Source organism: Macaca fascicularis, chromosome 19 (assembly GCF_037993035.2).
Source record: "Macaca fascicularis isolate 582-1 chromosome 19, T2T-MFA8v1.1".
In the NCBI taxonomy this organism is placed as follows: domain Eukaryota; kingdom Metazoa; phylum Chordata; class Mammalia; order Primates; family Cercopithecidae; genus Macaca; species Macaca fascicularis.
Window position 1 is genome coordinate 44,235,856 of NC_088393.1, and position 25,112 is coordinate 44,260,967.

Genomic DNA, 25,112 nt, shown 5'->3' on the forward strand with positions numbered 1-25,112 from the left:
TGCTAAAGGAGCTCTAAATAATTCACAGGCCCAGTCACAGATTAAAAAAATAGATGCAGAGATGTATGTTTTTTCTGATAAAAGAGTTTACATATTTGTATAGTGATAGAGTGGATCAATGCATTTCACCAACAACTCAAACACAACCCATTAATTAGAACAAACACATTGTCTTATATGTTCTTGGTAGTTGAATATTACATATTAAGAACTTTGGGCTGGGCGTAATGGCTCATGCCTGTAATCCCAGCATTTTAGGAGGCCAAGGTGGGTAGATCACAAGGTCAGGAGTTCAAGACCAGCCTGGCCAACATAGCAAAACCCCATCTCTACTAAAAATACAAAAATTTAGCTGGGTGTGCTGGTGTGTGCTTGTAATCCCAGTTACTCGGGAGACTGAGGGAGGAAGAATCACTTGAACCCGTGATGGTGGTTGCAGTGAGCTGAGATCACATCACTGTACTCCAGGCTGGGTGACAGAGCGAGACTCCATCTCCAAAAAAAAAAAAAAAAAAAAAACTTTGCATTGGACATTGAATGAATATGCTAGAATCATCTGTTACTAGAAAATAGTTGAGGGGAAACCTGTGATTGTCTAAGAAACTTTGTTTTCTTCTGTAGTATTCTTATATGAAACAAAATCCATATCAATTACAACTTTAATAAGTGATTTTCCAACCTAGATGATCACTTTATTCCTTGTGGTGGAATAAACTGTCTCATGCCTCTTCCTTCCTTTCTCCTCTGAAGCATTTAGGAAGTTATTGATTAATACATGTCCCTAGAGGACCCAAGTTGTGTGGGAAAAAAAAAAAACCTGTGACTTGAGGAGAAAAGCAAGGGTTTTTCAGCATGATCTTCCTAAAGACTCTTACCTAATTTCTACTACCTCCTTTCCCTGTTGGTCTTTTATTATAATTCTTCCCACTTTCAAAAGAGGGAATGGTTGGCCAGGCACGGTGGCTCCCGTGTATAATCCCAGCACTTTGGGAGGCCGAGGCGGGCAGATCACCTGAGGTCGGGAGTTCAAGACCGGCCTGACCAACATGGAGAAACCCCATCTCTAGTAAAAATACAAAAAATTAGCCGGGCATGGTGGTGCATGCCTATTAATCCCAGCTACTCAGGGGGCTGAGTGAGGCAGGAGAATCCCTTGAACCCGGGAGGCGGAGGTTGTGGTGAGCCGAAATCATACCATTGCACTCCAGCCTGGGCAATAAGAGCAAAACACAGTCTCAAAATAAATAAATAAATAAAATAAAACAAAAGAGGGAATGGCTCTTCCTCTTCCCCAATGACAACACTTTTATGTAAACTTGGGAGTCAATTCCTTTCCAGACTGTTTCTTTGAATTTAGACTTACTGTCTTTATTCTTTAATATATTGTTCATTTACCCAAAATATATCTATTGAAGGCCTATTCTCTGCCACGGACTATAGTAGCCATTGGAGAAATAATGGTCTAGTAAAGGTTCTTACTCTGAAACACTTTCTTGTGGGAGAAATACAAAATACATGAGGAAACAAAATTCTATGTATATGTGTATGTATGTATATACATATGTATGCATGTATTTAATAAATATCAATATAACAACAGGTAGTGATAAGCAGTACAAATAAAGGTAAAGAAAAGTAGGCAAGTAAAGAATAATGAGGGGTTGGAATGGCCTATTTTAAATTGGTAGATTTTGGAAAATCCTCTCTGAAGAGGTAATATTTGAACAAAAACTTGACTAAAGTAAGGGCATGAGACAAGCCAGTATCTGAGAGAGCAGTGTAAAGGCCTTGGGGTGGGTATTAACTTTGTAGGAGGAACAGAGAAACATTATGTCCAGAGAAAAGTGAATACTAGAATAATAAGAAAGATGGTTAGGCGATGGAAAAAAAAGGACTGAAATTTTATTCTCTAAAGTGGTGCCTTCTGAATCCCATTTAAAGCAATTGCAAATCTCCAGAGGAAAGTAAGAGGCCTTTAGAATTCTCATAAGTTAAGATCAACAAAAGGTGAGCTCATAAAGGTCATCAAACCCACAGGGAAATGGGTCACAGATGAGTAATAGGTAATCTGAAGAAACAACATATTACATGGCAAAAATCTTTACATAGTAGAATGATTAGATGTAGCTATAAGCTCTTGGTGATAGTTTAAAGAAATAAAGAAATTAAACCACAAAAATGATGACTAATAGATTTTCATAAAGGGACAGATTTGAAAGGAAACCAAATAATTTCTAAAGGTTCTATTTAGTTCTTTTTAAAAATAATCATTAAAAGATTGATAAATTTGGCTACATGAAAATTACTCTCTTCATCAAAAGACACTATAAAGACAGTAAAAGACAAGCCATGAATTGGGTGGAGATACTTGCACTGCATATAGACAACAATGAAATTAGTATCAGAATAGAAAAAGCTTTTACAGATTGATAAGAACAAGATAAATAACAATACTGAAAAATTTGGTAAAAGGTATCTATTGGCAGTTCAAGGGGAAAAAAATGCAAATTAGGCTGGGCGTGGTGGCTCATGCCTACAATTCCAGCACTTTGGGAGGCTGAGGCGGGTGGATCACTTGAGGCCAGTTGGAGACCAGCCTGGCCAACATAGGGAAGCCCCATCTCTACTAAAATTACAAAAATTAGCTGGGCATGGTGGCAGGTGTTTATAATCCCAGCTACTCAGGAGGCTGAGGCAGGAGAATCACTTGAACCTAGGAGGTGGAGGTTGCAGTGAGCCGAGATTGTGCCACTGCACTCCAGCCTGGGTGACAGAGGGAAACTCCATCTCAAAAAAAAAAAAAAAAAAAGAAAAAGCAAATTAAAACCACAATGATATAATTATTGCACATGCTGTAAATTGGCAAAAATTAAGATGCTTGACAGTACCAGGCATTCTCAAGATTTGGAGGCAGAAGTGCACTATATCTTGATATTCACAATAGCCACAAAGTGGGGACAACCCAAATGTCCATCAACGAATGGATGAATAAAATTTGCTATTTTCTTACAACGAAATATTATTCAGCAATAAAAAGGAATGAAGTTCTGATCCATGCTTTAACACAGATGAACCTTGGAAACATGCTATAAAGAAATACCTGAGGCTGGGTAATTTATAATGAAGAGAGATTTACTTAGCTCATGCTTCTGGAGGCTGTACGAGCATAGCACTAACATCTGCTTGGCTTCCGGTGAGGCCCAGGAAGCTTTCAGTCATGGTGGAAGGGAAGGGGAGTCGGTACGTTACATGGCAAGACAGAGGAGGAAGTTCCAGGCTCTTTTAAACAACCAGATCTCGCGCGAACTCATAGCGTAAGAACTCATGACAGAGTCTTGCTCTGTCGCCCAGGCTAGAGTGCAATGACCCAATCTCTGCTTACTGCAACCTCCTTCTCCTAGGCTCAAGCGATTCTCCTGCCTCAGCCTCCCGAGCAGCTGAGATTACAGGTACCTGCCACCACACCCAGCTAATTTTTGTATTTTTAGTAGAGATGGTATTTCACCATGTTGGCCAGACTGGTCTCAAACTCCTGACCTCATGACCCGCCCACCTTTGCTTCCCAAAATGCTGAGACTACAGGTGTGAGCCACCACGCCCGGCCAAGAACTCACTCTTTACCACAAAGATGGCACCAAGCTATTCATGAGGGATCCATCCCCATGATCCAAACACCTCCCACCAAGCCCCACCTCTGACAGTGGGGATTACGTTAAACATTAGATTACATCAACATGAGATTTGAAGGGAACAAACATCCAAACTATATCCCATGCCAAGTGAAAGAAGCTAGATACAAACACTGCATATTATGTGATTGCATTTATATGAAGTGTCCTCAATAAGCAAATCTATACTGACAGAAAGTAGGTTACTGGTTACCCAGCACTGGGGATGGGGAAGAGGTAGAACAGATGGAGAATGGGGAGTCGGGAAATGAGAAGTGACTGCTAATGAGCACAGACAGCATTTCTTTTGGGGGTGAAAAAATGTTTAAAAATCAGATTGTTGTGATTGTTGCACAACTCAATGGGTATACTAAAAGCCATTGAATTGTGCAGAAATAATATGGAAACAGTTGCCAAACTTGTGTGTACTTTAGAAATAGCTACGGTCTTTTAAAAAATTTCACAGCCCAAGCCACACCCCAGACCAATTAAATAACAATCTCTAGGCATGGTACACAAGTATCATTTTTTGAAATTCTCTAGGTTTTTCAAATGGTTAGCCATGTTCGATAACCACTGCACTGTGATATTATCTGAGAATTTTTTAAATTGAATGTTCGCTCCATTTAATTTATTACCAATATACTTGGATTTATTTATCCCCTATTTTATGCTTTTTGTTTCCTCTTTTAATCTTATGGGCTTAAAAATATTTCTCCCTCCTTAATCAGGGTGGACACAATCCTGTTTTGTTTTGCAACTCCATTTCCCCCTTGTTTTGTTTGGAAAACATACAATATTTATATATTTTTAAAAGTTATCTTTAAATTTTTATCATGTGTACCTAATTCCTTTTAATACCCATGATATTTTGTAGTTTTTATTCATTGTAATTGCATCTGAAAAATTATATATTCAATGGGCATTATATATCTCGATGGATACTAAAATGTGTTTATTCAGTCCATATACAATATTTGGTTTGCATATTGCTTTGCAATAAACTTGTTCTATCTCCACCCCTAGGATTTCAAGGCCAGCAAGTTGAAAAACACACATATCAATAATAGTATCTACTGTGAAATAAACTGGTAACCATTGTGGCAATTAGTTGAGGTTCTAAGGAGAGATAAGAAATTGACATCTCTATGTCAAATATATATTTTATTGTCACAGAATTTTTATCAGAAGTATACCAGCAAAGTATACCTATTATAAACTTTATCAATAGTGGCTATTATCACTTAGAAATATCTTTGTTGAGGCCAGGCACGGTGGCTCACGCCTGTAATCCCAGCACTTTGGGAGGCTGAGGCAGGCAGATCACGAGGTCAAGAGATCAAGACCATCCTGGCCAACATGATGAAACCCCATCTCTACTAAATATACAAAAATTAGCTGGGTGTGGTGGCACATGCCTGTAATCCCAGCTACTCAGGAGACTGAGGCAGGAGAATCGCTTGAACCTGGGAGGCAGAGGTTGCAGTGAGCTGAGATCGCGCCGCTGTCCCCAGTCTGGCGACAGAGCAAGACTCTGTCTCAAAAAAAAAAAAAAAAAAAAAAAGGAAAGAAATATCTTTGTTGATTTGTAGATGAAAAACAGAAGAGCATTTCTGCCATTGCCGGTGAATTTAAATATTTTGGGGGTATTTCTGCCTGTTTTGGTACTTCAGTTATCATTATTGTTTGTGACACTTGACAGATACATACGTAATTTAGCGAAGTCTAAAATTCATGTCTAACTTTCCTCAAGATAATGTAAAGGATATGGGAATGCTTTAACTTTGATCTATTTCTCCAGTCTTGTATTATTGTGTGATATTTTAGTTCTGTTCTTTTTTTAACCTACAAAATGGGCGTTATTTTTGTTTCAAAATGGCAATGTTTGCTTGTGGATTTGTTGACATAATTATTTTTTATTTGTATGCTATTCCTCTTTCATTATATCTTCCTTCTGGGATATTTTATTTATCATGAAATATATTAGGGAAGGCTTATTGGTTTTTGGGTTAGTTTTTGAGATGGCGTCTTGCTCTTGTTGCCCAGGCTGTAGTGCAGTGGCGTGATCTCGGCTCACTGCAACCTCCACTTCCTGGGTTCAAGCAATTCTCCTACCTCAGCCTCCCGCCACCATGCTCAGCTAATTTTTTTATTTTTAGTAGAGAGTGGGTTTCACTATGTTGACCAGGCTGGTCTCAAATTCCTGACCTCAGGTGATCCACCCACCTCCACCTCCCAAAGTGCTGGGATTATAGGTGTGAGCTACCACCCCTGGACTGTCTTATTGTTAATAAATGCTGTGTTTATTTTTGTCGTTGTTGCAAAATAACCTTGTTTCACTGTCATTCTTGCCTGATGATTTCACTAGGTATAAAATTCTATACTGACAATTATTTTTTTCTCAGCACTCTGAAGATACTATTCCACTGTCTTCTGGCTTCTATTGTTGCTCTTGAGAAGTCTGCCATCTGTTTCATTGTTATTCCTTTTGTAAGTAATCTGTATTTTCTCTGGCTGCTTTTAAGATTTTTTTCTTTAAGATTTAAACGTAATTGATTATATTGTTTCACTTCTAGATGTTTGACATTCTCCCTCTCCCAGGTCTTTTTTTTTTTAACTGGTCCCTTTCTCGTGGTTTTTATCTTATACTTTCATATATTTCCAGCACTTATGTGTCATACAATCCCAATTTCTGGGAAACAGGTCTAATTTTGCTGTTTCTTGTATCCATGGGGACTCTTGTGTAATGATGAATTATCCATAGCACTTTTTTTCTCTTTTTCTTTGAGAGTCCAGGCCACGACTGATAAGTCCCTTGTCATTTTCCTTTAAGGTTTGATGGATTTGCTTTTCTTTCTCTGAACTTTATGCCTTGAATATTTCCAATTTTGTAAAGAGGTTAATTTGTAATCCCTGCTCTTTTGTTGAGGAAAGGTCTTGTCTGTCGAAATTTTTCAGACCATTAAGGTACAAACATCTAGGTAATTAAAATCAACAAATATCCCAAGGGTAACTGTAACTTGAGAGCATGTTTACCCCCTCTACTTTCTGGTTCCTACTTCATTGTAGCACCCTTGGATCTTCTTTACTTTCTTTTATGCTTCACATACTTTTAAAAGGACATTTGTCATATTTTTCCAGTATTTATTGGTGTTTTTTAAGAAATCTGATGCACCATTTACATATTAACAATATTGAATCCTTCTATTGTTGAACATGCTAAATCTGCTTTTCTTTTTATGTTGTCTGTAAAGTTTTATGGTTTTTTCTGTTTTGTTTTGTTTTGTTTTGTTCTATTTTGAGACAGAGTCTCGCTGTGTCACCCAGGCTGGAGTGTAGTGGCATGATCTCAGCTCACTGCAACCTCCAACTCCCCAGTTCAAGCGATTCTCCTGCCTCAGCCTCCCAGGTAGCTGGGACTATGGGCACCCACCACCACACCCAGATAATTTTTGTATTTTTAGTAGAGACACGGTTTCACTCTGTTGGCCAGGCTGGTCTTGAACTCCTGACCTTGTGATCTGCCCACCTCGGCCTCCCAAAGTGCTGGGATGGTTGTTTCTTAAAAGACCTTGCACATTTCTTAAGCAATTTCTCAGTACATTTTGTTTATATTATGAATAGGAATATTTTGTTCTGTAACATTTTCTAAATGGCTAATACCGATGTATATTATGTATGAGAACGTATTGATTTCTATAAATTGAAAATCTCATGGAAATATCTAATAGTTTTTCAGTGGATAATAGTGGATTTCTAGGTGGACAGTTTTGCTCTCTACACGCAATATGTGGTCTCTTCCTTTTCTGTTTGTACCTTTAAAAAAAAGGCAACTGTATTCAGTAGGACCCTCTAGCGGAATTTGAAAACAAATCATTCTTTTCTCAAACTTTATTGGCAGTGTTTCTAGTGTTTATTAAATACATTTCTATAGGCATCTGGTAAATACTCTTAACTAGGTTTTTACCTAATTCTAGTTTTAGAGAACTTTTAATAAAGGGTCTTAGAATATATTTAAAACATTTTTGCATTTCTTGAAATAATGCTGTTTTATTCTTTAAGCTCTTTATGTGGGAAAATGGACTCTGATGTTGAATTATTCCTGCATTTGTGGGATAAAGTTTATATGATCATGAAGTGTTATCCCTTAAATACACAGCTAGATTCTATGTTGCTAATATTTTCTTTTAAAATTTTACTTTTGTTCACGAGATTGTTTTCGTTTTCCTGAGGTCATTTTTCAATGTTGTTATATGAGTTAATTTAACTTTGTAAAATGACTAGGGTAGATTACCATATTTTTATATGTTCAACAACAGCAATGTATGATTGCAATTATATATCCCTTTTTCTTTTTGAGACAGGGTCTCACTCTGTCACTTAGGCTGGAGTGCAGTGGCCCGATCACAGCTCACTGCAGCCTCCACCTCCCTGAGCCCAGGTGATCCTAGTTGAGACTACAGGCACGTGCCACCATGCCTGGCTAATTTTTATAGTTTTTGTAGAGATGAGGTTTTGCCACATTGCCCAGACTAGTCTCGAACTCCTGGGCTCAGGCAATCCACCTGCCTTGGCCTCTCAAAGTGCTGGGATTACTGGTATAAGCTACCACACCTGGCCTATATATTCTTTAATGTTTGGATAATATTGCCAGTAAACCTACCATTCACTGGAATCTATTGCCTTGAATATTAGATACAACAGGTACAATGACCAGCAGATACAAATGATCATCAGTCGTAGGTATCTATTGCCTTTTAGGAGCACAGACACTGAGCTCAAATTTAAACTTTTTATGTAGTTATTGCTGCATATCAGTTATTTTATCTTCATGGGTTATTTTTCATGTTTTTCATCTATTTCATCCAGTTCTAATTTACTGTTGCGTTGTTAATAGATTTTTTCATAAACACTTTTAAAAGTTTTATTTTTAGTTGACACATGGGCCACAGTGTGATGTTTTATACATATGTACATTGTGTAATTATCAAATCAGGATGATTAGCATATCTGTCACCTCAAACACTTGTCATTTCTTTGTGGTTAGGACATTCAAGATGCTTTCTTCTAGCTATTTGAAAGCATTCAGGACATTTTTGTTGATTATATAGTCACCTTATTGTGCAATATTACATCAGAACTTATTTCTCCTATCTAACTATAACTTTGTACCCATTGACCAATCTCTTCCCAGCCACCCCCTCAGCATCTGGTAACCACTACTGTACTCTCTACTTACATAAGATCAACTTTTTTAGGTTCCACATATGAGTGAGATCATGTGATATTTGTCCTGTTCTTGGCGTATTTCACTTAATATAATGTTCTCTAGCTTCATCCAAGTTGTCAAAAATAACAGGATTTTTTTCATTTTTATAGGTGAATAGTATTCTGCATATATACCACATTTTTGAAAATCCATTTATCTTTTGATGGACACTGAGTTCGAGTCCATGTTATTGCTATCGTGGATAGTGCTGCAGTGAACATGGGAATGCAGATACCTCTTTGACATACTGATTTCTTTTCATTTGGATATATACCCAGTAGTTAGATTGTTGGATCATATGGTAGTTCTATGTTTACTGTTTTGAGAAACCTCCATACTATTTTCCATAATGGCTGTGCTAATTTACATTCCCACCAAAAGTGTATGAGAGTTCCCCCTTTTTCCACATTTTTACCAGCATTTGTTATCTTTTGTCTTTTTAGTAGCCATTCTAACAGCAGTGAGGTGATATCTGATTGTAGCTTTGATTTGCATTTCCTTATAATTAGTGATGTTGAGCATTTTTTCATTTACCTGTTAGCTGTTTATATGTCTTGAAAAATGTCTATTCAAATCTTTTGACTATTTTTTAATCAGATTTTTTTTTTGCTATTGAGTTGACTTTCTTATATATTCTTGGTATTAACGCCTTATTAGATGCATAATTTGTGAATATTTTCTCCCATTCTATAGGTTGTCTCTTTTTTGTTGTGAGATGGAGTCTCGCTCTGTCACCCAGGCTGGAGTGCAGTGGTGCAATCTCTGCTCACTACAATCTCTGCCTCCCAGGTACAAGTGATAATCCTGCCTCAGCCTCCGGAGTAACTGGGACTACAGGCACGTGCCACCACACACTAAAAATTTTTTGTATTTTTAGTAGAGAGAGCGTTTCACTGTGCTAGCCAGGATGGTCTCAATCTCCTGACCTCATGATCTGCCCACCTCAGCCTCCCAAATTGCTGGGATTATAGGCGTGAGACACCATGCCCAGCCTGTAGGTTGTCTTTTTACTCTCATTTCCTTTGCTGTACAGAGCTTTTTACTCTGATGTAGTACATTTATGTTTTCACATTTGTCAATGCTTTTGAGGTCTTAAAAAATCCTTGCCCAGATCAGTGTCTGTTTCCCTGTGTTTTCTTCTACTAGTTTCATAGTTTCCAGTCTTACGTTTAAGTCTTTAATCCATTTTGAGTTAAGTGGTGAGATAGGGGTCTAGTTTCATTCTTTTGCAGGTGGATATTCAGTTTTCCCCACACCATTTACCCAAGAAAGTGTCCTTTTTCCAACATTCCAACAAGAATGTTCTTGACCTTCTTGTTGAAAATCAGTTGGCTGCAAATACTTGGATTTTTTTTTTCTGGGTTCTCTATCCTATTCCATTGGTCTATGTGTCTGTTTTTGTGCCATACCATACTGTTTGGTTACTGTTGTTTTGTAGTATATTTTCAAGTCATGGAGTGTGATGCCGCCAGCTTTGTTCTTTTTGTACAAGATTGCTTTGGCGGCCTGGTACAGTGGCTCACGCCTGTAATCCCAATACTTTGGGAGGCTGAGGCAGGTGAATCACCTGACACCAGGAGTTTGAGACCAGCCTGGCCAACATGGTGAAACCCCATCTCTACTAAAAATACAAAAAATTAGCTGGGCATGGTGGCGGGTGCTTATAATCCCAGCTACTCAGGAGGCTGAGGCAGGAGAATCACTTGAACCTGTGAGGTGGAGGTTGTAGTGAGCCGAGAGTGTGCCATTGCACTTCAGCCTGGGTGACAAGAGTAAAACTGCATCTCCAAAAAAAAAAAAAATTGCTTTGGCTGTTTGGGGACTTTTGTGGTTCCTTATGAATTTTAGAATTGTTCTTTGCATTTCTGTGAAAAGTGTCATTGGTGGTATTTTGATAGGGATTTCATAACATTTGTAGATTGTTTTGGATAGTATGGACAGTTTAACAATGTTAATTCTTCTGATCCATGAACATGGAATATATTTCCATTTATTAGTTTCCTCTTTAATTTCTTTTGTGTTTGTAGTTTTCATTGTAAAATTCTCACCTCTTTGGTTAAATTTATTCCTTGTTTTTTGGTGGGTTTTTTTTTTTTTTGCTATCATAAATGGGATTGATTTTCTTTTCACAGCTTCCTGTTGGCGTATGGAAATGCAACTTATTTTTGTACATTGATTTTGTCAGTCATTAGCACCTTATTTTGTTCATTTGATGAGCTCATATTTTCCTGAATGTTCTTGATGTTTCTGGACACGTGATGATGTCTGCACACTAAGCAATTTATTCAACAGTTCACAGGCTGGACCTGGTGTCTCATGCCTGTAATCCCAGCACTTTGGGAAGTTGAGGCGGGTGGATCACCTGAGGTCAGGAGTTTGAGACCAGCCTGACCAATATGGTGAAACCCCATCTCTACTAAAAATACAAAAATTAGCCGGCCAATGGTGGTGTGTGCCTATAGTCCCAGCTACTCAGGAGGCTGAGACAGGAGAATTGCTTGAACCCCAGAGGCAGAGGTTGCAATGAGCCGAGATCATGCCACTGCACTCCAACCTGGGCGGCACAAAAAGACTCCATCTCAAAAAAAAAAAAAAAAAAAGAGTTCGCAGTCTGGCTTTGTTTGTGCCCATCCTTCTTCCAAAGGCCTTCCAGACATTCTAAACAGACTTTCTGGTGTATTCCCTTGAGCCTATAACCACTGCATCCATCTCAGCATTAGAGGGCATTAAGCCCAGGCTTCCTGCTAGACTTGCAAGGGCTCCAAGGTTGTTGTGGCTCTCCACCTGGCGCTATATGGGAGTCCAGACAGGGACCTGAGCCCAGAAGACTGTCCTGGTGGCCCAGATAGGTGTGCCTTCAGCAGGTCCTTGCACAGGCAAGATAGGTCTCTAATTACAGTGAGAGGACTGGAGCTGAGACTGGGCCCCCTCAGGATTTGCTGTTGGACAGAGGCTGGCAAGCCTATCTTGTTGGCTTAGACAGGTGCACATCTCCCAGCATGTCTCTGCACAGATGGGGTAGTTCTATGACAACAAGAGGGGCTAGAGCTTAGACTGGGCCCTCTCAGGATCTGCTGTGACAGAGGCTTCCACGCACAGATGGCATGGTTCCCTGACTGCAGTGGGAAGTGCTGGAGCTGCGGCTGGACCCCCTGAGGATGTGCTGTGGGATGGCAGCTGATGAGCCCATTTCAGCCCACATGGGTGTGTCTCCCACCCTGTCTACCCAGAGGGGATGGTTCTCCAATTATTGCAGGAGGGCTTAAGGCAAAGACTGGGCTTCCTCAAGATCTGCTGTGGGACAGAGGTTGGTGAGCCCATTGTGAAGACTCCAACTTCCAAACCATGAGACACGGATGAATCTTACTCTGGATCCTTATATGAGCAGTTCTGAGCTGGCATCCCAGCTGAGGAGGGTGGAGCTAAGCCACAGAGCAACTGTGAGGTTCACTACCAGGACTATCATCAGTAGGCATAAGAGACTCTCCACCTAGACACTAGTGTGCATGATTCCTCCTGAACCTTTTGGCAGATGGTTTTGATTGCACACCCAAGGCCAAATGGGGCTGTGGCCAATTCCTCTGGGGAATGGGGCCATTTTTAAGCTTGAACCTGGGATCAGCATGGGAGATCAGCCACCTGGCTGCCAGTCTGCACTCTCAAAATGACTTCCCTAGGTCTTGGGCTTTACCCGAGTTTTACAACCTCCTACCTGAATTCCAAAGCTTCTGCAAAGAGACATTGATCTGTGGATGGGTGCAGAATTCTTGTTGTGAGGGGATATGAGTGGGTTATCTCCTATTTCTGCCATCTTGCTGACATCACTCCCATAATCTCTCATAAACATTTTTTAACTCCTAAATTTATGGTTTTTTTCTCTCCAGTGCTTTGGATTTGTGCTCAATCTAATTTTCTTCTGCACATCCCTTTTTTTGTATTTATGGATATTTTCAAAGAATTTTGGTATTTTGGTTTTGCTAATTCTGCTGTTTCTACATTTCTGATTTACTCATTTTCTGATTTTTCTCTCATATTTTCGGTTTTAGTTATGCTTTTTGCTCACTTCTTGAGGTGAAATCTTAATTCTCTTGTTTTTAACTATAATATTTCTTGTTTTTTAGTAAATGCACTTAAGACTGTAAATTTCCCTGGATACAATTTTAGCTGATTTCATGGGATTTCACACAGTTTCTTTTGCTATTTAGTTCTAAATTGTTTTAAAATTTTATTTTTATTTCTGTCTATAACAAACATCATATAGAACTGTTTTAGTTCTAGGATTATATGTTTTTTCTATGTTTTTATAATTTTTAGTTTTATGCTAATGTGATAATTGAAAACATTTTGTGTCAGTTTTCTCTACCTATATTAATTATGTTATAGTCTTCCTTGTTTTTATTTTTGGTCTGTTTATATTCTATTCTCTACTATGACTGTGATTAATTTCTTTGTATGTCTGCTAGTTTTTGTTTATTTAGGAGCTAAGTTGTTAGTTATATAATGGTGGTGACTATTTATTTATTCTCTTGCCTGGCTCTTAGATGATGTCCCTGAGCTGATTTCACTAAGAAAACTGAAGCTAGCAGAAGAGAAGAAAGATTCCTGCTTCCTTGTCTGTTTGCCTACCTTCATCTATATTCATTCGACCTCTTTTCCTATTGACATGTAACCTTTTTGTGCCTTTACTTAAGCCCAGTACCCTCACTTGTCTACTGAATTCCATTCCTTCTCATATTTTGACACTGTTGCAGCAATTGCCTGCCCTTTGTCTCCTCTAACATGAACTTGTCCATATCTTTTACAATAATTTTCATCAGCATACAAACATGCCATAATTTCCTCTATCTGAAAAGGAAAAAAAACAAAAACAAATCTTTTGACACACATTTTCCTCTTGATATAGCTCCATTTCTTTGCTACTTTTTACAGAAAAATACAAAATAATTTTCCATATTCCCTAACTCCAGCTCTTATCTCATTCTTTTGAATCTGGTTCAGTCAGAACTTGCTCCCATTATTCTGCCAAAACTATTTTTGTGAAGATTACCCGTAATCTCCATATTGCTAATAAAGCCATTTTTAATTTAGGAAGCACCATTTAGGCTGAGCACAGTGGCTCACACCTCTAATCCCAGCACTTTGGGAGGCCAAGGCAGGGGATCACCTGAGGTCAGGAGTTCAAGACCAGCTTGGCCAACATGGTTGAAACCCTATCTCTACTAAAAAAAAAAAATACCAAAAAAAAAAAAAAAAACCAGGTGTGATGGCACACTCATGGATTCCCAGCTACTCTGGAGGCTGAGGCAAGAGAATCGCATGAATCCAGGAAGTGGAGGTTACAGTGAACCGAGATCACACGGCTGCACTCCAGCCTGGGCGACAAAGCAGGACTCCATTAAAAAAAAAAAAGCCGGGCGTGGTGGCTCACGCCTGTAATTCCAGCACTTTGGGAGGCTGAGGCAGGCGGATAACGAGGTCAGGAGATCGAGACCATCCTGGCAAACACGGTGAAACCCCGTCTCTACTAAAAATACAAAAAAAAAAAAAAAAAAAAAATTAGCCGGGCGTGGTGGCGGGTGCCTGTAGTCCCAGCTTCTTAGGAGGCTGAGGCAGGAGAATGGCGTGAACCCGGGCGGCGGCGGAGCTTGCAGTGAGCAGAGATCGCACCACTGCACTCCAGCCTGGGTGACAGAGCAAGACTCCGTCTCAAAAAAAAAAAAAAAGACTGCACCATTTCACCTCATCTCTCAGCATTTGACATAACCAATCATTCCTTCTTAAAACACTTTTTTCACATGGCTTATGGGGTTCCGTGCTCTCTTAATTTTTCTCCTTCCTCATTAGCTACTCCTCCTTAGTCTCCATTGCTGTTTCCTTCCCATCTACCTGAAGTGACCCAGGGTTCAATCCTCAAACTTCCCTTTTTCATCCTTCCCCTTCTGTTTTGTATATAAAGGTATGCCCTGGGTGACTTCATCAAATCTTGTAGCTTTAAATGTTATTTCGTGATGACTTTCAAACATATCTGTAATCCAGACACCTCCCTAGAGTCACATACTTGTACATATGTGTCTATTGAACTCTTCATTTGACATCTAATAGTTCAAAACCAGACTCTTCACATTCTCTCCCAGATCTGCCCCATCACAGTCAGGAACTCTCAGTAAGTAGCACTTCGATTGTTCCAGCCTTTCAGGCAAAACATGCATAGTCTTCCTTGTCTTCTCTTTTCATGTTACATGTCCATTCCCCCAACAAATCCTCTTTAGTATACCTTCAAAATATATCCACTATCTAATGATACCTCACTTCCTCCACCCTTACCTCCACGATCATCTGGTCTGAGCAAGGTGCATTATTGTTGTAGCCACCTAATTTCTATCCATCTAGCTTCTGCACTTTCCCATTAACTATCTTTGTATTTATTAATTTTGGCTCCCCAACTCACAGTAAAAGTCAATTTTTTTAAAAATGGCCAAGACTGAGGGCAGATGGATTTTTTCCTGTCTCTGAACTTTAGGCCTTGAATAGGTTCCAATGTTGTAAAGTGGTTTATTTCTAATCCCTGCCCTTTTGTGGGTGAAGGGCTTGTCTCTTGAATTTTTTCAGAACACTAAGACACAACCTTAGGCTATTGAAACCAGCAAATGTCCCAAGGGTAGGACATGAAGGCTCTCACTTCAGAGCATGTTCACCTCTCCAGTTTCTGGCTCTCACTTCATTGCTTGATCTTTATTTTCTTTTAACCATGTCTTTGAGACGGAGTCTCGCTCTGTCACCCAGGCTGGAGTGCAGTGGCGCAATCTTGGCTCATTGCAACCTCCACCTCCCAGGTTCAAGTGATTCTCCTGCCTCAGCCTCCTGAGTAGCTGGCACTACAGGTGCATACCACCACGCCTGGCTAATTTGTGTGTTTGTGTATTTTTAGTAGAGACGGGGTTTCACCTGTTAGCCAAGATGGTCTCAATCTCCTGACTGCGTGATCCACCCACTTCAGCCTCCCAAAGTGCTGGTATTACAGGCATGAGCCACTGTGCCCAGCCTTAACCTTGTCTGTATTTTTAAAAGGATGTTTGTCATATTTATCCACCATTTATTGGTGTTTGTTGGGAAATCTGATATACCATTCAGATACCAAGTGTATCTACCTACTATCAGAGTCATAATATACAACAGTTCTATTAACCATCCCTAAATTCCCTCATGCTTTCTCCTTTCATTGTCAACCCCTCCCCTTTCCCCATCCCCAGCCTATGAAACCTACTCACCAAATTCCATCCATATAGTTTTGCTTTTTCAAGAATGTCATATAAATAGAATCAAAATATGGTATTTTTCATTTAGCAAAATATATTTAAGATTTATCCATATTGTTGCATGGATCAGTAATTTTTTGTTAATGTTGAGTAATGTTGCATGAATCAATACTTCGTTTTTGTTATTGCTGAGTAATGTTCCAGTGTCTGGAAGTGCCAAAGTTTGTTGATTCATTCGCCTTTTGAGGGACATCTGGTAGTTCCAGTTTGGGACACTTCTGAATAAAGCTGTTATAATCTTTGACATATAGATGTTTGTGTGAGCATAAGTGTAAATATCTACTAATATGACCACTGTATCATACGCTAAATGTATGCTTAACTTTATAAGAAACTACCACACTTTTTTTTTTTTTACCATAGTTACAGTGTTTTGCATTCTTAGCAACAGTGTTTGAGATTTTTTTGTGTTCTGTTTCTTGATTTGTATTTCCAACTGAAATACATTCTTTATCACTGCAGACTCCTTCCCTTATATTGGATAATTGCTTTTTTTTTTTTTTTTTTTTTTTTTTTTGAGAAGGAGTCTCACTCTGTTGCCCAGGCTGGAGTGCAGTGGTGAGATCTTGACTCACTGTAACCTCCGCCTCCCTGGTTAAAGTGATTCTCCTGCCTCAACCTCCCAAGTAATTGGGATTACAGGCACCTGCCACCACACCCAGCTGATTTCATATTTTGTTTGTTTTTATGAGATGAAGTCTCACACTGTCACCCAGGCTAGAGTGCAGTAGCACGATCTTAGCTCACTGCAACCTCTACCTCCCAGGTTCAAGCGATTCTCCTGCCTCAGCCTCCCAAGTAGCTGGGACTACAGGCACCCACCACCATGCCTGGCTAACTTTTTGTATTTTTAGTAGAAACGGGGTTTCACCATTTTGGCCAGGTTAGTCTCAAACTCCTGACCGCAAATGATCCACCTGCCTTGGCTTCCCAAAGTGCTGGGATTACAGGCATGAGCCACTGCGTCTGGCCTGAATAATTGCCTTTTTTCTCTCCAACATTCCATGAGATTATAGAACCCTTTCATTATGTTTTAGACCTGTAGTAGTGATTGGGAACTCTAGGATGTATTCTTCCCAGAACACACACAATTGTCCTTGAATAGACAAGCAAATAAGAGAAGACACGAGGCAAGGCATGAAGGAACAAAGGAAACTGTGAAGTAAGGATAAGTAAACAAAAGTAACTTAGTGTCCTCTTTGAAAGGGATAGGGGGAGCTAAAGAGCAATTGGAGAGGCACATAGGATCATAGATTTAGTATGGAGGTGCTTTTGTTTCTATCTATAAGGAAGTTATAGGGAAACCACAGATTACTGGTTTCTAGGCATAAACCACTAGGGTGGTATGGAGGGTTGATTACAGAGGAACAGGACAAGGGTATTTAGGAGTGACAGAAGTATGATGGTGGGTGGATACATGATTTGAGTCCTTATAGGTCAGAGTTTCTTTTGTTTTTTCTTCTGTTTTTCAGTTGTCTTATGCTTTCATTCACCTGGTTTTTACTGAGTGCTAGACATCACAAAGAAAAGTTACAGAATTTCAGTCCTTGGATAACATGATGCAAAATCCATAAAGATTTAAGTTTGCTATGGCAAACAGTGTTGAATCACCTTAATCCAAATTTTTGAATTTGAGACGATTCAAAGATGATTCAGACTTCAGACTCTGTCCAGATTGGTCTGCTGTTTCTCCTTTATTCCTCAGTGTAGTCCTCAGGGTTCCCAGCCCAAAGTATAAAGAATTTATGGCAGGCCCTGTCCTCCAGTTATTGTTGCCCAGCCCTATGACACAGTGCAAAACACTGCTTAGTTTCTACCCCTCTTAAGTGCTTTTTCTAGAATTGTAAGACTTCTCTGAGTGGAAACGTGGACCCAAATGTTGGGCTCATCTCTTTGACTTCTCATATTTTTCAACTTTTAGCCCCCCAGTCTTTATTCTTATGTTACTGTGCCAGTGCCTTCACTCAGGTGCATTTTATAATTTGTTCAATTTGTGTAATTGCTGTCATCTAGAAGGTTGGTCTAAGTTACCTAAATTACAAGAAATGAATGTTTAAGATTTAGGGACTGATTATTAAATTGAGACCTGAAGAATGAGAAAGAGCGTTTGTATAGTCTTATCCAGAGCAGTTCAAAGGAATGGAATAGGCTCTGGCTAGCTTTTAATTGAAAAAGGTCTGTGACTTTTTCAGAGTTGAAAGGAAGCTAGTTTTTCTGGCAAATAAGGAGCAAAGCTGAGAAGGCTCAACAGATACATAAGCAAGGACAAGACCATGGAAGGAGAAATAAGTCAAAGTCATTGAAGAGTTTGGATTTTATATTAAGTTTAACATGGAAGCTACTAAAAAGTATTAAGCAGGTACAGAAAATTATGGTCTGAATCTGAATCAGTTAATAGGAAGTATTAAAAGTAGAGATCTCCAGGATCTTTTTCTGATTCATTAGCAGTTAGTCTGGTGTAATGTTGGACAGCTATAATTTTAGCATGCTCCCCAGGTGATTTTGATCCCCATCAAACCTTGGGAACTACTCACTTTAAAATTTTTCTTAATCTCTTCCATTATATTCTAGGTGAGTTTTCATTATTCTCTAATCTCTCAGATGCCCTTTTCATATATTAATATATGAGATCCTTCTAAGCTAATTTTTTTTAAAATTCTAGATAGGAACATTACTGTACCATGAAATCAGTTTAGTGGGTTTTGTCTGTGTGTGTATGAGAGAGAGAAATTGAAAAAAGTAGAAATATTGCAGAACAGAATAGAAAGCAGGGGAGGTACTGTTTTATGAAACTGTGTATATAGTACGTTGTGATGTGAAAGGTAGGTATCATGGGTCATAGTAATCAATATTTGAAAGAAACTCATGTGTGTTTGTTATTTCTTATGGGTATTATTTTCCTATTTGTATTTGCTATAGAAGTTATATTTCTCAATTTTTTTATTCTCTCTTATCTTTCAGACTTGCCTTCAAGGTGTGCAAGTAAGGACTTATCTCCAGAAAAGAACACTTATGAAACAGAATTATCCCAATGGGAAATGAGCAACAGACTTGAAAACTGTGATCTTGAAGAGTCCAAATCCAGGGATTATTTGGAAGCCAAAGGCAAGATGGAGAAGCAACAAGAAAATCAGAAGGAGTATTTCAGGCAAGGGATGATCATATATGACAAAATGTCCATTTTCAACCAGCATACTTACTTATCTCAGCATTCAAGATGTCATTCTACTGAGAAACCCTATAAATGTAAGGAATGCGGGAAAGCCTTCAGACGAGCCTCACACCTAACACAACATCAAAGTATTCATACTGGTGAAAAACCCTATGAATGTAAGCAGTGCGGGAAGGCCTTTAGTCGTGATTCACAACTCAGTCTTCATCAGAGACTTCATACTGGTGAGAAACCCTATGCATGTAAGGAATGTGGGAAGGCCTTTACTCAAAGCTCGCAACTTATTTTACATCATAGAATTCATACTGGTGAAAAACCATATAAATGTGAAGAATGTGGGAAAGCCTTTATTCGTAGCTCACAACTTACCCGACATCAGAAAGTTCATACTGGTGAGAAACCTTACGAATGTAAAGAATGTGGGAAGGCCTTTACTCAGAATTCACAACTTACACTACACCAGAGACTGCATACTGGTGAAAAGCTCTATGAATGTAAAGAATGTAGGAAGGTCTTTACTCAGCTCTCACAACTTATTCTGCATAAGAGAATTCATACCGGTGAGAAACCCTATGAATGTAAGGAATGTGGAAAAGCTTTTATTTGTGGCTCACAGCTTTCTCAACATCAGAAAATTCATAATGGGGAAAAACCCTATGAATGTAAGGAATGTGGAAAGGCCTTTATTCGCGGCTCACTACTTATGCAACATCAGAGGATTCATACTGGTGAAAAACCCTATAAATGTGAAGAATGTGGGAAGGCGTTTATCCGTGGCTCACAACTTACTCAGCACCAGAGAATTCACACCAATGAAAAGCCCTATGAATGTAAGGAATGTGGAAAGATGTTTAGTCATGGCTCACAACTTACTCAACATCAGAGAATACATACTGGTGAGAAACCCTATCAATGTAAGGAATGTGGGAAGGCGTTTAATCGTGGCTCACTCCTTACACGACACCAGAGGATTCATACTGGTGAGAAACCCTATGAATGTAAAGAATGTGGAAAAACCTTTAGTCGTGGCTCAGAACTTACTCAACATGAGCGAATTCACACAGGTGAGAAACCCTATGAATGTAAGGAATGTGGAAAATCTTTTATTCGTGGCTCACAGCTTACTCAACATCAGAGAATCCATACTGGTGAGAAACCTTATGAATGTAAAGAATGTAGAATGGCCTTTACTCAGAGTTCACATCTTTCCCAACATCAAAGACTTCACACTGGTGAGAAACCCTATGTGTGTAATGAATGTGGAAAGGCCTTTGCACGTGGCTTACTACTTATACAACATCAGAGAATTCATACTGGTGAGAAACCGTATCAATGTAAGGAATGTGGGAAAGCCTTTATTCGTGGTTCACAGTTGACTCAACATCAGCGAATTCACACTGGAGAAAAACCCTATGAATGCAAGGAGTGTGGCAAGGCCTTTAGTCATGGCTCTCAGCTTACTCTACATCAGAGAATCCATACTGGTGAGAAGCCCTATGAATGCAGAGAATGTCGAAAGGCCTTTACTCAGAGCTCACATCTTTCTCGGCATCAGAGAATTCATACTGGTGAGAAACCATATCAATGTAAGGAATGTGGGAAGGCCTTTACTCGTGGTTCACAGCTAACTCAACATCAGAGAATTCATATCAGTGAGAAATCTTTTGAATATAAGGAATGTGGGATTGACCTTAGTCGTGACTCTCAAGTTTACATGTGAATTGTCTGATTCTTTGAGATCACTATGAAGAGGTTCTCTGGTTGTTATCAGCAAAGAATTCTCACAAATGTGAATATGGGCGCATATTTGCCTCATAAAGCACAGCATCAGAGAATTTATGTGAGAGAAAAAATGTTAGTGTCATTCATATAGAAAAATCTATCATTACTGGAAACCTATTACACATTAGCAAATTGGAGAATAGTTTTAATATAGTAAAGGTAGGAAGCCCTTTAGCCATATTGAAAACAAGTATCTTTTTCAAAATTATTAGCTCTACTAGTTGATCTTTTTGTTATATGGATCATGATACTTAACCTCTACCTTGGTTTAATCATTTTAAGATAGACCTAAGTATATTACCTTTATTATAAGATTCTTGGAAGTATTAAGTTATTACATGTAAAAGCTCTTAGAATGGTGCCTTGAACATAGCATACCACAAATATTAGCTACCATTTTCACTAGTGTTATTTTAGAGAATTTGCATGAGAGGAGAGCACTTATGAGTGTAATGAATATTGAGAAACCTTTTATCAACACATACTAGATGACTTGGGTGGAGAGCACTGTATGCCATAATGAATGTGAGAAAGCTGTCATTTAAATCTCATCCATTAGTGCTATAAGAGGAAATTCATACTGTTAAAAAAAAAAAAAACAACCAGTGGATTTAATCAGTGGATTATTGAGCACAGCTGTTAGAGAATTGGGGCAAGGTGTGAAGTGATTTAACAAAGTCTAAGATCCAAAGTCTAATAAATCTACGAAATTTTTTAAAACTTGAATGTATTGCTTTTGAAGTAAACAAAATAAGAACTGATATTACAGACTATTTTGCAATGAAAAGTGATGAGAGTTTGTGATAGAGACTGCTTTTTTCCTACCCTATATCTATTTTCTCTTTTTTATTAACAAAATTCTGGGCTGAAAAACTATCTCAGCCTTTCTTGCAGGTCAACAAGATAGAAGTGGTATTTATATGAGTAGGAGATTTATGAAATCCATTTTTCCTGTCTTTTTTTCCCTGCCTACAATGTGGACATCTAAGCTGGAGCTCTGACACTATCATGGGGACTTTGAGAATGGTATCTGGGTGTTATGGATCATGGAGCAGAAATACAGAAGGAGTCTGCAACCCAGATGACTTTGTGAAACAGCCATACTAGCTCTGGTCTGCTTGTCTCCTGTGTTTCTTTAAATGAAATTAAACTTCTTATTTGCTGATGCTATTGTAGTTCTGTTATTGGCAATAAAAATTCTTAAGGAAATAAAATTTTGTACCTGGAAGTGGGATGCTATGGGTAAAAGAAATCTCAAATGGGGTATTGACTTAGGGCCATTGAGAATGAGGAACTGCCCAAATTAAGCTAGGAATTGGAAGATCCTTGTAATAGGACATTTTGTCACTGCCTCCCACTCTTACAAGCATGCTTTATATCAAGTCAATGCTGTAATGTTAGAAGAAATGCTAGAAGTGATTCAGAATATGTGTGTTACATGTTTCTTGCTGCTTTCAGTAATGTCTTGTGAACGAGATAAATTTAGAGTAGACCTAGGCAGCCCACTAGCAGCAATTGAAAGCAATATTGCTTTGGTAAGATGTTATCTATGATGGCAGGCCCTGAGTCCTCTACCCTTAATCCACTTACAATGATTTAATGTGACAATCTGAACAAGAAATTAGACCAGTGCCAATGCATACAAAGGCAGTCTTCTAGTAAGCATGGTTACGCTTTCTTCACAGGAGCCTATTGTTCTAAAGGTGGTCAGTTATTAGGTACTTAATATATTCCAGCCACTATCTTAGGTGTTTTGGATATTTGTCAGTGAACAATTCTAACAGGAGAAGATAATCATACATACAGAGTACATTAGAACATAAGTGTTATGGGGAAAAAGTCATTCAAAAGATGGAGGGATATGATCATTTAGGTTGCTTTGTGAAATACAGAGATGAAGGTAGACCATCAAGAAAGATAGACTTGAGCCAAGACTTAAGGAGTGTGATGACTCCAGGCAGAGGAGAGAGGTCCTACAATGGAACTATGCTGAAGTGTTTTAGGAAAATTGGGGAAGTTATTGAAGAACACTGCAAAGGGATGGTTGCTAGAGTAGAACAGAGAGCCATATCTTGCCAAGCGTGCAAGCCATTGTAGATACTTTATTTTGAGGGAAATACGGCTGTTGGAAAAAAAAAAAATCGAGGAGGAAGTTGTAGTAACTCAGATGAAAGAGGATATCATGGCTTAGGAAGAAGAGGTAACAATGGGTATAGTGGTTATTGGTTGTATTCTAGGTATATAGTAAATGTGACAGCAAGCAAGATTTGTTTAAGGGCTAGAAGTAAAAGAGACAAGTCCAGGGTGACTTTAACTCAAAGGTTTTAGTCATGAGCATCTGGGAATACAAGGTTTTCAACCAAGATGGGGAAAACTTCAGTTCCAGCAGGGTTTTAGGGGAAGATTGAGAGTTCAACTGAATATGTTGAATCTTTAGATGTCTTTAAGACACAAAATGGCAGTAGTGAATAGGCACTTGATGTATGAGATATACCAAAATTGATATTATATTACTTTAGTAGGTATTGCCCATATTCATTTAAATGATTAAGGATTTTAGTATAGAAAAGGTAAAGAACAGCAAGGACTGAATCATGGAGCATTCAAACATTAAGAGTTCAACAATAAACAACACTAAAGAAACTAAGAGCTGGGTGTGGTGGCTCACCCCTGTAATCCCAGCACTTTGGGAGGCCAAGGTGGGTGGATCACGAGGTCAGGAGATCGAGACCATCCTGGCTAACACAGTGAAACCCCGTCTCTACTAAAAAAAAAAACTACAAAAAATTAGCCGGGCATGGTGGCGGGTGTCTGTAGTCCCAGCTACTTGGGAGGCTGAGGCAGGAGAATGGCATGAACCCAGGAGGCAGAGCCTGCAGTGAGCCGAGATTGCACCACTGCACTCCAGCCTGGGCTACAGAGTGAGACTCTGTCTCAAAAAAAAAAAAAAAAAAAGAACCAATAATAGAGGAAAACCAAGAAACTGTGGAATCACCAAAGTCAAATAAAAGTGAATTGAAGGAGAATCAACAGGTATCAGATAGCTTTGGCAGACTGATTATACAACACAAGGTTTGAAATGGCTATTGAATTTATCATTTTCTGTATCAGTAACCTTGAGAAGAACACAGGTTTTTTTTCTTGATTTCTGGTGGATTGACTTTGGAGTGATAGAAGCAAAAGCTTGAAAAGATAGTTGAGAATGAGTATAGAGAACACTGCATGAGGGACACAGCAAGCCACAGGCACACATTAGTTAGCCCAGCCTCCAGGTAACAGTGGAAACACTGCAGGAGAGTCACATGCACGCCCTCAGATCAGTCTGAGGGAAGGATCCCATAGTGTATCCTTTGCTCCTGAAGTTTTGTCAGCCTGGTCAGCTTCCTCAACACCTAGAATCCCTGCAACTTCTGCTTGACCTCCTGAAGGAAATAGGCCAGAACCTAAACCCAATATACAGCTGCAGAGTTCCTGGATCTAATGCTGCAGGGACTCATCCAGGGCAACCACAGAGGTCACTGAGATGCAAATTCACTGCTAGTGCCACGTACATATGCTGTTGGAGGATCAGTTTGAACTTCCAGACACCAGGCTCACACAGAAGCAAGGAGAAAGGTGGAGTTGGTGCCAGAAAAAGAGCTGGCTGCTATCTTCCCTTACTCAGGTCTGAATAATCACAACTGGGTTGCCTTGGACACTCCATTAAAGGTCAAAATTAGGGCTTAAGGTATGCCCTTTGGACTCCCCTTTAAATCAGAGGCAAACAGCAAATAATGCAAGCTCTAAAATACCCAAACAGGAACCATAATGGAAAAAAAAAAATCACAAGCCGAGGGTCAAACGGAAATACAGGAATAGGTTAAATAGAAGAACTGCAGACCTGAAAAGGCTTGACTCCAGTGCAG

The 25,112-nt window shown here is 39.1% G+C and overlaps 1 protein-coding gene across 8 annotated transcripts in view; it reads left to right on the plus strand.

Moving 5' to 3' along the window:
• Window positions 1-22,370, plus strand: part of LOC101926383 (uncharacterized) — a 44,655-nt gene extending 22,285 nt beyond the window's left edge. For 2 of the 8 annotated variants that reach the window (XM_065536533.2, XM_065536534.2), the window contains 2 exons: window positions 19,215-20,993; window positions 22,197-22,370. In XM_065536533.2, the coding sequence (XP_065392605.1) occupies window positions 19,215-20,993; window positions 22,197-22,228 (1,811 nt within the window). In that variant the 3' untranslated portion in view covers window positions 22,229-22,370. Of the gene's footprint in view, window positions 1-6,070; window positions 6,159-13,478; window positions 15,101-19,214; window positions 21,398-22,196 lie in introns of those variants that run through there. The other 6 variants (XM_005589015.5, XM_005589016.5, XM_045381133.3 and 3 more) reach the window with 5 other exon arrangements.
• The last annotated feature ends 2,742 nt before the right edge of the window (window positions 22,371-25,112 follow it).